This window comes from Perognathus longimembris, chromosome 17, assembly GCF_023159225.1.
Source record: "Perognathus longimembris pacificus isolate PPM17 chromosome 17, ASM2315922v1, whole genome shotgun sequence".
In the NCBI taxonomy this organism is placed as follows: domain Eukaryota; kingdom Metazoa; phylum Chordata; class Mammalia; order Rodentia; family Heteromyidae; genus Perognathus; species Perognathus longimembris.
In genome coordinates, this window is record NC_063177.1 from 52,378,467 (window position 1) to 52,390,942 (window position 12,476).

Below are 12,476 nucleotides of genomic sequence, written 5' to 3' on the forward strand. Positions count from 1 at the left end.
CAGCAAGAGAGGGAGACTGGTCTAATACTGGTTCTGCGTCTCCCACCCTGCTGCCACTACAACTCTGGAAAGCCTATGAAGAGGCCTCTCCTGTGCTTCGGGTGAGAGGAGTGATGAGGACTAACAAGCTCCTCTAACAGCACCTTTGTAAGAGCTCAACAAGAGGACAGAAAAAAAAATCACTAAAGTAAAAAATTCCTTTTCAACTCTGCTAACTTGTGAGAGCTTGTTTTCTGTCTAGATGTGGCAGCCAGGTAACTTTCCTAGCCAACCTCCCGGGGTCTGCAGGTCCCTGTGGGGTGTGATGCGTGCTCCAGTCCATTGAAGGTGACCGGCAATGTCCTCTCCTACACAGGGCCTCTGCTCCGTTACTCCTGCTTGAGTCGGATGCGCTCCAGTGTAGCCTGCTCATTCCCAGTGAGTGCTTTTTCATCCTTCGGCTCTCCCTTGTCTAGACCTGCCTTCCTTGGGTAAACCCTCAGGACCCTCTACTAGATTGGGGTAGGACCACCTGCTACATACTCTCCAAAATACCATGTACTTTTTCTTCAAAGCCACTGATGAGGAAGTGTGCCTGTCTTTCCCATGGGACCAAGGACCCCATTGTATCCTCATGGCCAGTGGGCATGGCAGGGTTGGTGTCAATATCTGCTGGGTAGGTGAGTGAATGAACAGGCAAATGGGCACACCGAGGGTGAACAGGAGCAGGACGGGCTGTTGGGCTCCCCAGCTCAGAATGCCACGAGACAATTCAGCCTAAGCCTAAACACAAAGCTCCTCTTGTACCTCAAGTGTCCGGGCCAGCAGGCCACAGCTGTTCCAAGTCCAGTAGCTGTTCCCAAAACACTAACTGCTAAAAATCCTCTGCCATGCATAGTACTTTTTATGCCTAAGGTGTGGACACAAAAGCCAAGTGTAGAGAGGAGATGAAACCTGCTGGCTGCCAGCCCTGCTCTTATTCCTGAGCTATTTTTCTGTTGGTCTGATCCCTGACCTTCCCTCATACCCTTGCCAGTGTTGTCATACTCTAACAGTCTAGCGCCCTGTAATAATTTTATTTTCTTTTTACTTTCTGTGTCAGTACTGGGGCTTGAAAAGGCCTGGGTGCTCTCCCTTAGCTTTCTTCTGTCCAAGGCTGGCACTCTACCACTTGAGCCATGCCTCCATTTCCAGCTTTTTTTCTGGTTAACTGGAAGTAAGTCTCATGGATTTGTCTGTCCGGGCTGGCTTCGAACCATGATTCTCAGATCTCAGCCTCCCAAGAAGTTAGGATCACAGGCAAGAGCCACCAGCACCCAGCACAACTTCATTAGAACTACCCAATCTCAGCTGAGTCCACTCCACTGCTCTGTCCCTCTGCAAGGTTCCTGACCTAAGGGAAATGACCTCAAACCAGAACTATGCTTTAAAAAAGGAACAACTTATTTGACAATCAGGAAAAGGGTTTTTTCTTCATTCTCCACGCCATTTATGCAATGAAAAAACCAAACAGACAAAAAAAAAAAAAAGTCCTTTTCGTCCAAAGAGAAGGGGCCAAGACAGACATGCCACCAGGTCTACTCAGCCCAGAGCCTGGGAATCCTGGTTATAGAATGTCACCTGTTAGTAACCAACAAGACAGGAGGGATGAGGCTGCACATACGCAGGGTGAGCTTTCACCGGGACTCCTTGGTCCCACAGATACCCGAACCTCTCAACCCCAACCGGCCCACAAATCTCAAAGAAATACGGTCAGAGGCCCCATGGAGGAGCTGCCCCCTTGCCTGGCAGCTCTCAGCTCCACTGCCTTAGACAGGAACGGGCAAGGTTCTTCCCCAGCAGAGGGCACTCTTGACAGCTAGCAGGAACACTAGGTCCTTTCATTCCTCACCAGAAATAAGAGCTGTTTCACAGAGCCCAAGAAGACCAAATTTAGCAATTCTCTCTATTGGTGCCTGAAAAGGGTTCTGCAGGCAACAGCCACAGGAGGGGTGAGGCTGGCACTTCAGCCCACCACTTTTGCTGGGAGTGGTCCTGCCACAGAGGCCAAATTAGAGATGGCAGTTTTTAGAAATAAATAACTCAACCCAGAAGCCAAGCTACCAACTCATCAGTGGGTCGGAGGGAGAGGGAATGCCAACAGACGGCCCAATTAAGTGTGTCCCTGGCTTTCACAGGAGAACCCAAAATGTTTGCTAGACACCAGTACTATGGACTTAGTACCCTGCTTTAAGAATGCAGTCACGGGGGTGGAGCAGCAGCTTAGTGATGAAGCACTTGTATTGCATACAAGAGGCTCTGGGTTCATCCCCAGAACTATACAATCAGACCAAAAAAGGGGGGGGGGCAGAGACTTTAAGGTGACACATGCATGAAATGAGCACTACTTGAAAATGAGAGTTTGGAGGCTTTTGTCTCTCGTGAGCTTTTGTGAACTTGACCTCTCCAAGCTTGGCTTACTCGTCTCTCAGTCTGAGGCCATCACTTCTGTTCATCTCCTCTCGGGATTACTCCCTGAGATCGAATGCACGGGAGAAGTTTCTAGACCAAAGCGTACAGAATCTCCCTGGGCGTCCCTCACACTGGGCCCTTGGGACTACATGTGCACAGACACACCTGTCACGAGCAGCTGTCGGGCTCTTCCCATGGCCCTCAGCCATTGCCAGAGATGCAGACAAACAGATAAGGAGATTCCATGTGGGCAGGCTGCCATTCCATTAGAAAGGCTGTTCTCTTTGAAGCATGGGGGTCACATGCTTCTGTTTCAGCCCTAGACAAGAATCAGTTCCACTCAAAGCCAGAAGTCCCAGCTCAGTAGCATGTGATGAGCGCAATGCTAGTGGCTCAGAGCTGGCCATGTTACTCAGGACTGAGTTGCTCAGAAGAGTGGAGAGTGAATGACCACCCAAGCTGCTGAACAAACGCTCACGTTGCCAGAGTCTCAAGGTGTTTAGTCTGTTTTTTTGTTGTTGTTTTGTTTCTGGCAGTTTTGCTAGGTCAGCACTCCACCAATTGAGTCATACACCCCAGCCCTTTTGCTTTTTTTTGGTCCATCTGGGCTTATTTTTGCCTGGGCTGGCCCTGAACCACAATCCTCAGATCTCAGCCTCCTCAGTAGCTAGGATTACAGGCATGAGCCCCTAGTGCCTAAATGCTTTGATTTTTTATTTTATTTTTTGTTGGTTGTGGGGCTTGAACTCTGGGCCTGGGCATTGTCCCTGATGTCTTTTCAGCTGAAGGCTAGCACTCTACACTTTGAGCCACAGCACCACTTACAGTTTTCTGGTGGGAAACTGGAGATGTGTCTCACAGACTTTTGCCCAGGCTGGCTCTGAATTGTGATCCTCAGATCTCAGCCTCCTGAGTAGGATTACAGGTGTGAACCACCTGGCTGGCCTGCTTTGATTATTTTTACGACGAGTCTTTTTGCCCCACCTAGCCTGGGTCACAGTCCTTCTACTTAACGCTTCCTGCACATCTGGGATTGTAGGTGTGCATTATCACATCCAGCTTTTTTGATTGAGATGTGGTCTTGCTTTGTGGGCTGGCCTCAAACCTGATCCAATCTCTTGCCTTCCAAATAGCTAGGATTCTAGCCATGATCCATCATGCCTGACCTCACCGTGAAGAGGTTCTGAGGTCTTCAGAAGAAAGTGACGTCCATGCTGCCCGACGTAATGACCTTGGCAGGTAAGAGGTTCCTTATAGGCCCAAGAGCTACCTTACCTTAACTAGCTGGTAGAGGAAGTGATAGAGAAGGAAATGATACTTTGTTTCACATACAAAGCAAGTCACTCACCCCATTTCCTCACAGAAGGTCACCAGGGCATCAAAGGCCCAGAGGGTGGCTTTATCAGACGCTTTCTTCCCTCTCTTTTCCTGAAGAGAGAAAAACACCACTTAGTCCTACAGTCACTACCTTGTCACCTCCAGAAATAGTGAGGCAAGAAAATGTCAAAGGATGGGGCTGGGGATATAGCCTAGTGGCAAGAGTGCTTGCCTCGTATACATGAAGCCCTAGGTTCGATTCCCCAGCACCACATATACAGAAAATGGCCAGAAGTGGCGCTGTGGCTCAAGTGGCAGAGTGCTAGCCTTGAGCAAGAAGAAGCCAGGGACAGTGCTCAGGCCCTGAGTCCAAGGCCCAGGACTGGCAAAAAACAAAAACAAAACAAAACAAAAAACACGAAAATGTCAAAGGACATTGATAAGGCCATTTACTAATGTCCCCACACTATGCATTAGGCTCTCTAAATTACTGAGTCAAACTTTCTGGAACTGGAGCCTTTGCAAGTTCATACTTGCTAATGTATACACAAGGGTGCATATACGTCAACATTAGCAGTAACTTGGAGTAACTGGCTTATACATCCCTGGCCTTTTCTTTTTTTCTTTTTTCTTTTTCTTTTTTTTTTTTTTTGGCCAGTCCTGGGGCTTTGGACTCAGGGCCTGAGCACTGTCCCTGGCTTCTTCTTGCTCAAGGCTAGCACTCTGCCACTTGAGCCACAGCGCCACTTCTGGCCATTTTCTGTATATGTGGTACTGGGGAATCGAACCCAGGGCGTCATGCATACGAGGCAAGCACTCTTGCCACTAGGCCATATCCCCAGCCCCCGTGGCCTTTTCTGTACACGTCTATGTGCCTAAATTTCCTTTTAATTGCTTTATGTAGCTGGGTACCGGAAGCTTATACCTATAATCCTAGCTACTCAGGAGGCTAAGATCTGAAGATTGTGGTTCGAAGCCAGGCCAGCCAGGAAAAGTCCATGAGACTCTTATTTCCAAAATCACAGAAAGAAGCTAGACGTGACACTGTGGTTCAAGTGGCAGGAGTGCTAGCCTTGAGCAAAAAAGGAGCCCAAGGACAGCACCCAGGCCCAGAGTTCAAGCCCCAGGACTAGCAAAAGAGAAAAAAGAGAGAAAGAAAGAAACAGAGTGAAACTAGAGAGCAATGGGTCCAGACAGAAAGAGCGCCCACTGCCAGAACTTACCTGGAGCTTTGCTATTTCTTTTCGGATCAGAAAGCTAACTTGGTCCCGGTCATTCCTAGAGTAATAGAGACGGCACCAAGAAGGCTTCCCGTCCCTGCCAGCTCGGCCAGACTCCTGGTAATACCCAGCCATGGACTTGGCAATATTCCAGTGGGCAACGAACCTGTGGACCCGAAAGGACAAGCAGCATGAGGGTTGGTGGTACCGCTGAGTGCCCCAGGAAGCACGCTCAGTAGACAGAGCAGGACTTACTGCACTGCAGCCAGGTACAGAGAGGCTAATGTAACACAGAGGGAAGCGGAGCAGACCCCAGAGGAAGTTGACTGGGATGCCTGCATCCCACTGGCAGGTCTCTTTGCCATAGAGCAGCCCAACTTACAGGCCACTGTAAGAATTAAGAGGGAAATTGTAAGCCAGGTGCAGTGACTCACGCCTGTAATCCTATCTACTCAGGAGGCTGAGATCTGAGCCAGCCCGAGCAAGAAAGTCCATGAGACGCTTACCTCTTTTTTTTTTTTGGCCAGTCCTGGGGCTTGGACTCAGGGCCTGAGCACTGTCCCTGGCTTCTTTTTGCTCAAGGCTAGCACTCTGCCACTTGAGCTACCATGCCACTTCCGGCTTTTTCTGTTTACGTGGTGCTGAGGAATCGAACCCAGTGCTTCATGCATACTAGGCAAGCACTCTACCACTAGGCTACATTCCCAGCCCCGACTCTTACTTCTTAACCATTAGAAAACTGGAAATGGAAATGTGGCTCAAAGTAGTGGAGCATTAGCCCTGAGTAAAAAAAGCCAGGGACAGTATCCAGGCCCTGAGTTTAAGCCCCATGACTGACAAAAAAACAAACAAAAAAAAACCCCAAAACGAAGCAAAACCCCACAGCCAGAGGACCAATGGAATAAATACCAACTTAAAACACACACACACACACACACACACACACACACACACACACACACACACACACCAAGATTAGCCAGCACTGGTGACACATGCCTATAATCCTAGCTACTCAGGAGGCTGAGATCTGAGGATCACAGTTCAAAACTAACCCGGGCAGGAAAGTCCTGAGACTCTTATCTCCAATTAGCCACCAGAAAATCTGAAGTAGCCATATGGCTCAACTTGGTGGAGCACTAGCCTTGGGCTGACAAGCTCAGGGACAGTCCCCAGGCCCAGAGTTCAAGCCACATAACAAAAAACTAAAAAAAGGGCTGGGGATATGGCCTAGTGGTGAGAGAGCTTGCCTCGTATACATGGAGGCCCTGGGTTCGATTTCCCAGCACCACATATACAGAAAACAGCCAGAAGTGGCGCTGTGGCTCAAGTGGCAGAGTGCAAGCCTTGAGCAAAAAGGAAGCCAAGGACAGTGCTCAGGCCCTGAGTCCAAGGCCCAGGACTGGCCAAAAAAAAAACACAAAACAAAACTAAAAACAAAAACAACAACTTGATATTCAGAGAGGTAAATTTGTACAAGGTCACACAGTAAGGGGAAACTAGAGCTAGGATGTGAACTTAATGGTGTCTGACTTCATAGTTGGCTCCTAACAAGTCACAACAGACCAGAGATAAACCCTATGATTCCAGTCAGTTTTTTTTCAAATGTAGTATACTGAGTAATTCTTACCCAATGTCACTGTAGGCTCAACAAGATCGTGTATATAAAAATGTTGTGTAAACCATACAAGGCATTATTGGTTGGCCTTAGGAGAAAGGACTTCCTCAAGGTCAGATAGAGACTTGAGGAAACAGACTTCCAGAGAGTGGTTAGAGTAGGGCTAGGAAGCTGGGATAAACCCATCCCTTCTAGACTATCTGAAAGTAGTAACCAAGACTGACAAGAAGACCTTTGTCTTTACCTTTGTACAGGGATTAGTTTAAAAGTTACTTCATTCCAGGGTCCAACTGAAAGACACAAGTGAACTGGCCTCTGTTAATGGATGAATCTAAAAATCTCATTTGCTCTCCTCCCTGAAGAAATCAACAAGGATTCAGATTGAGTACTAGGGACTCCTCCTTGTCAGCTCCTTTCCCTGTGGCACTACACAGACCACATGGACTTGGTCCTTTGTGCAGCGCATGAGGAAGTAAACCATGAGCCAGGCCCCAATTGGGAACATAAGGCAAGAACTACAGCTCACCTGACATTGGCTTTGTCTACTCCCATTCCAAAACTGATGGTTGCAACAATGACAGGGACCTTCTCCTCCATCCACTCATTCTGTACCTGAGTCCTATCAAGAGCCTTCAGCCCTGGAAAGGAGATGAAGGTGGTCAAAGGAACTCACATTTCCCATGGGTTTCCCTTGGGGGATTCTTTTGGGTGTGATACTCTCCCGGGCATTCTCTGGATGTCCTGAATCCATCCCTTCTGGCTGTATGACTATCCCAGCCACTTCATTTCACAGTCTCACAGCTAATAAACAAAAAGACCTCAGCCCATGTGTGACAGAGTAGTCAATAAATATTAGAGCCAAGATTCAAACCTAAGTGTACTGGTCTCCAAAGCCTATGCTATTCCAACCCAACTTTTATAATACTTAGGTTTATAAAAAACCTATCACCTGCTGATGGACGGGCACAGAGTAGGAAAACAGAATTCAAGAGTTTAGATACCTTTGATAGATTTAAGTGAATCACTATCTCAGTGTGGGAATTTGTGAAAAGGTAACAGACTGACTGAGATCTCGGAGAGGGAAGAAGCCCACAGGATACGGGCACTCTTACCTGCATGGTAGGCCTTGGCATTCACACCCCTGCTGCTGAGCTCAATGGCCAGCTGTTCACAAGCCTCTCTAGTCCTACAGTAGACAATGCCACAGCCAGACAACAACTGAGCAGGAAGATGTGGGAAGAAAACAAGCAGGGGAAGAAAAGAATAATCAGTCCACCATAATGCAGCCTGCCTTAAAGCTCTGTGCTTTCATCAACTTCCCAGTCTCCTCTGAGTCCACCCAAGAGGGCTCACTACTCAAAAAAGAAAAAAAAGCAAGACCAAGCTGGGTGTTGGTGGCTCAAGACTGAAATCCTAGCTATTCAGGAAGCTGAGATCCGAGGATTGATGTTTGAAGCCAGCCTGGGCAGGAAAGTCCTTGAGATTCTTATCTTCAATTAACTACCAAAAAAAGTCAGACATGGAGCTGTGGCTCAAGTGGTAGTGCACCAGCTTTGAGCAAAAAAGCTCAGGGACAGCACCCAGGTCCTGAATTCAAGGCCCAGGACCAACACACAAAAAAAGCAAGACAAAGTAGCCAAAATCCAACCTTTCTTCCACCTTTGCCTCCTCTATCTAATTCTACCAAGGCCTCTCACAAGGACTGCCTGCTTGCCTCCCACAGAAGGACCTAGAACCAGAGATTGCTCATTAGGAGGACAATGCCAGGTAATAAAAGAGGCAATTTTTTTGTGTGTGTGCACAAGTTTTAAGAAACCTGGCTAAGAAAGCTATGAAAAATAAAGGCCTTTGAATAAGATCTCTCTGCTGCAGATAGCACTCTGGCTTCTCAACCCAAGTATCTTACCTCTTCATCAGCCTTCCATCCTAGAGCCTTAAGGCAGAAGTCTCTCAGGTTCCCATAAAGATCAGGAATCAGTTCCTTGAACTGCACATCATAGAAGAGGTTGGCCCGAAAACAGGGAGTCTTAAAAGAGGCCACTGGTTGTTTCAAGTGCAGTGCAGCAAACACATCCTCTTGAACCTGTGGGGTAGCCGTAGCAGTCAGAGCCACACATGGGGCATTTGCTAGGCGGGAGCGCAGGGCACCCAAACGCAAGTAGTCAGGGCGGAAGTCATGTCCCCACTGGGAAACACAATGAGCTTCATCTACCACCAAGTAAGAGAGCAGGTGACGGGACATGAGGGAATTCAGGGTGGGTTGGAAGGAGGCTGAGGCTGCCATCTCTGGGGTGATATACAAAAGCTTGGTCCGAGGCTTTTCTTGCTCCAGGTCAGAAAGCAGCTCCTTCCTTTCCTGTGCTGAGAGCTTCGAGTTCAGGGAACTCACTTTTATCTTCAGGGCCAACAAGTGGTCCACTTGGTCCTGAAGGCAGAAAGAGATGGGTCCAAACTGGAGTACAAATGGCTCTGAGGATCCGGCAGTAAAGATCAATGCATATCCTTGGGTGACTTCCCAGTCATAAAATGGCCTCACCCACCCACTGAGATATTTTCCTTGCCCAGAAGTACAGAGGGTAAAGTGGCTCTAGGGTCAGATTCAAATCTTAGCTCACTTAATTGCCACAAGTTCTCTGGCTGATTCTTAACCCCTGAGACTCAGATTTCACTCAGTTACCCTTTTATGCCTTCCTTCCCCCTCCTCCTTTCTCTCCTCCTCTCCTACAAATAGTAACTACTTGAGAATAAAATATACCCCAAAGGTGAAATGAACGTATATAAAGCCTGTGGTACAAAGCCTGAGACCTAATGAGCATTTGCTATGTTATTACTGTTGTTCTCCATCTACCTTTCTTTATAGTAGGTGGGCTCATAACCACATAGACATTTTTCCTCAATTCTGATCCTATCAGTCCACATCTGCAGACAATAAAAACAGAACATCTGGGCTGGGGATATGGCCTAGTGGCAAGACTGCTCGCCTCGTATACAGCAGGTCCTAGGTTCAATTCCAGCACCACATATACAGAAAATGGCCAGAAGTGGCGCTGTGGCTCAAGTGGCAGAGTGCTAGCCTTGAGCAAAAACAAGCCAGGGACAGTGCTCAGGCCCTGAGTCCAAACCCAGGACTGGCCAAAAAAACAAAACAAAACAACAAAAACAGAACATCTGCAGGACAACTATTACCCAGGTCCCAACCAGTTTCTCACCTTCCCGCGCCCCTCCCCCCCCACTTCTATTGCACATGCCTATGAAACAGATAACTCTTTTCCAGTTTTAGCTTATCCAAACTAAAACAGAATATTAGGCAGTGTCAATTTATCTACCTATACTTGTGTACCTTCTAACATCGTAAATTCTTATATAAATGAATAGGTAGTTATCCATACACCTCTGAATAAAATGAAAAGAAGAAAGTGAGTTATTTCAGGCTATCAAAATACAGAAGAAGACTCCTTTGTGACTCACCAAACTGATATCCACTAGTGAAAGACCCTATGTCTGGGCAATTCAGAAATCTAATATGGACAGTGATACAGGCAAATCAGAGAAAATAAGAGACATGGACCAAAAATAGAAAAAGGAGAAGTGAAATTTCTAGCCATAAAAACTCTTCCCCAGCTGGGCACCAGTGGCTCATGCCTGTAATCCTAGCTACTCAGGAGGCTGAGATCTGAGGATCACGGTGCAAAGCTAGCCCGGGCAGGAAAATCCATGAGACTCTGGAAAGTCTGTGAGACTCTAATCTCCAATGAAAGACCAGAAAACCAGAAGTGGTGCTGTGCTCAAGTGGTAGAACAATAGATAGCCTAGAGCTGAAGAGCTCAGGGACAGCACCTAGGCCTAGAGTTCGAGTCCTACAACCAGTAAAAAAAATTTAAAACTTGCCCATATCCTTTGAGAATAAACTCAAATAGCCTCACCTGAATCAAAGCAATGAGAGGAGAGATTACAATGGTGATGCCTTTGGCCAACAGGGCAGGAAGCTGATAGCAAAGTGATTTTCCTGCCCCTGTGGGCATGCACACAAAGACATCCTTGTCACCTGAAAAAAATACAAGAAGATAACATCTCAATACTTCCCACCTTTGCATGATTGTTGAAAACTCAATGTTAATGTTGGAAAAGTATCTAGCACAGTGTCTGGTACATGGGGTCTCAATATTATATTTCCTTTTTTTCAATAGGCAGGGGTCTTGGGAAAATTGAAAATGTATGCAAACTATTTTTGGTAATTGTTTTAAAAACAAAGGTAAGGGCTGGGATGTAGCTCAATGGCAAGTGCAACATCCTGGGTTCAATCCCGAGTACCAAAAAAGAAAAGACATAAAAAACCCACAAAAAGAAAAACAAAAGAAGTCCAAATCTACTGTGATATGGATAATGGAATTAAACAGCCATGAAAGAATACTGCTAGGAAGGAGGTTAACTACAGTGAAGACATACAAGTCATTATAAATGTCATTGATATTGTCCTACTGCTCCCCTCATCAGCTTCTGTGAGTCACCTTATCTCCAGTTTATATAAAATTATTACTCCCGTCATATCCGGAACCTAGACCACTCCATGTTTAATGGATTACCTAGGTCAATGATTAGGCAAGTCAAGGCTATTATGGCCACCCTTGCCATATACAAACAGGAATGGAAAACTAGCAACACTTTTCAAAGACAATTTGTAGGTGTGGCTATGAAAATAACAACTTGCACAGCTAGGAGGTCCTGCAATTAAACCCAGAAGATTTTTAGGGCTGTATGCAAATGGCTCATGTCTGTAATCCTAGATATTCAGGAGGTTGAGACCTGCTGATCAAAGTTAAAGTCAGCCTAGGCAGGAAAGTCCCTGAGACTCTTAGCTCCAATAAATCACTAGAAGACTGGAAGTGGTGCAGTGGCTCAAAGTGGTAGGGCACTAGCCTTGAGCAGAAGGGCTAAGGGACAGCGCTTGGGCCCTGAGTTCAAGCCCCATGACCGACCAAAAAATAAATAAATAAGAGAAGTTTCCCAAACCAGTTATAGACCAAGGGTGAGGTGATGGGTAAGATTGGGGGGGGAGGGGCATTCAGCTGTAGTGCTATAGTACACACATGGGAAATGTAAAAGCAGGTAGTTTGTTACCTTTCATAACTGCCATGGTTGCACGCTCTTGTAAAGGAGTCTTAAAAGAGTCAAACCCAAACACTTTCTTCAATGCGTTCCTAACTCGCCACTCGGTGTCAAAGGGAGTGGACGAAGGGTGGGTGTTCATCTTAACAAAAAGCAGTAGCCAAACGTTTAAGGCAAAGGCTGAATGGAGAACCGTGCTGCTTTTAAAATGCAGCCTATTTTGCTTCTGTTAGTATATCTGTCTGCTACATTACACTGAATAAATTATTTTTGAATAGTAAAGCTGCCAGTGAGCTGCTCTCAAGAAATACCTCTCCGGATAATTAAGGTCTCCACTTTACATCTGGTGAAATCGAAACACTGAACCTATCCCAAGCCACAGAGCTAGAAATCAAATGAGAGGAACCAAATGTCTTCAGAATTGTTCGGCGAACGTGGAATCGTTTTTCCAGGATCCACCTTCGACTGCTGTAGGCGCAACCATGACGACCGCCACCCCCAGCCCCCCAGCCCGCCGCCTTCACTCTTCCGCAGAATCAACAATTTCCTCCCTTCAACAGCCGAAGGCTCTCTCCTCTCTCTCTCTCTTCACCCCAATAAGTCAGTTTTTCGTTGAGCGGGCCGCCCAGGCTCTCGTAGGGCTCCGCAACTACTCAAGGAATCCCCATTACACCACCTCCAACTCTGAGAAACCACACGGCACAAGAGTTCAGGCAGGCAAACTCCCCACCACCACACATCCGTCGCGCAATGATGACGTTGGCAGCGCTGGAACGACGGGGCGG

General features: G+C 47.0%; 1 protein-coding gene across 1 annotated transcript in view; it reads right to left on the reverse strand.

Annotated features, from left to right (window-relative positions):
- The window catches only part of Recql5 (RecQ like helicase 5), a 32,267-nt gene extending 19,839 nt beyond the window's left edge, over window positions 1-12,428 (reverse strand). The window contains exons 1-7 of the mRNA XM_048365920.1: window positions 11,704-12,428; window positions 10,509-10,630; window positions 8,492-9,010; window positions 7,698-7,800; window positions 7,112-7,223; window positions 4,971-5,133; window positions 3,779-3,858 (exon numbers count right to left, since the gene is read on the reverse strand). Of these exons, the coding sequence (XP_048221877.1) occupies window positions 3,779-3,858; window positions 4,971-5,133; window positions 7,112-7,223; window positions 7,698-7,800; window positions 8,492-9,010; window positions 10,509-10,630; window positions 11,704-11,833 (1,229 nt within the window). The 5' untranslated portion in view covers window positions 11,834-12,428. The remainder of the gene's footprint in view (window positions 1-3,778; window positions 3,859-4,970; window positions 5,134-7,111; window positions 7,224-7,697; window positions 7,801-8,491; window positions 9,011-10,508; window positions 10,631-11,703) is intronic.
- Between the last annotated feature and the right edge of the window lie 48 nt (window positions 12,429-12,476).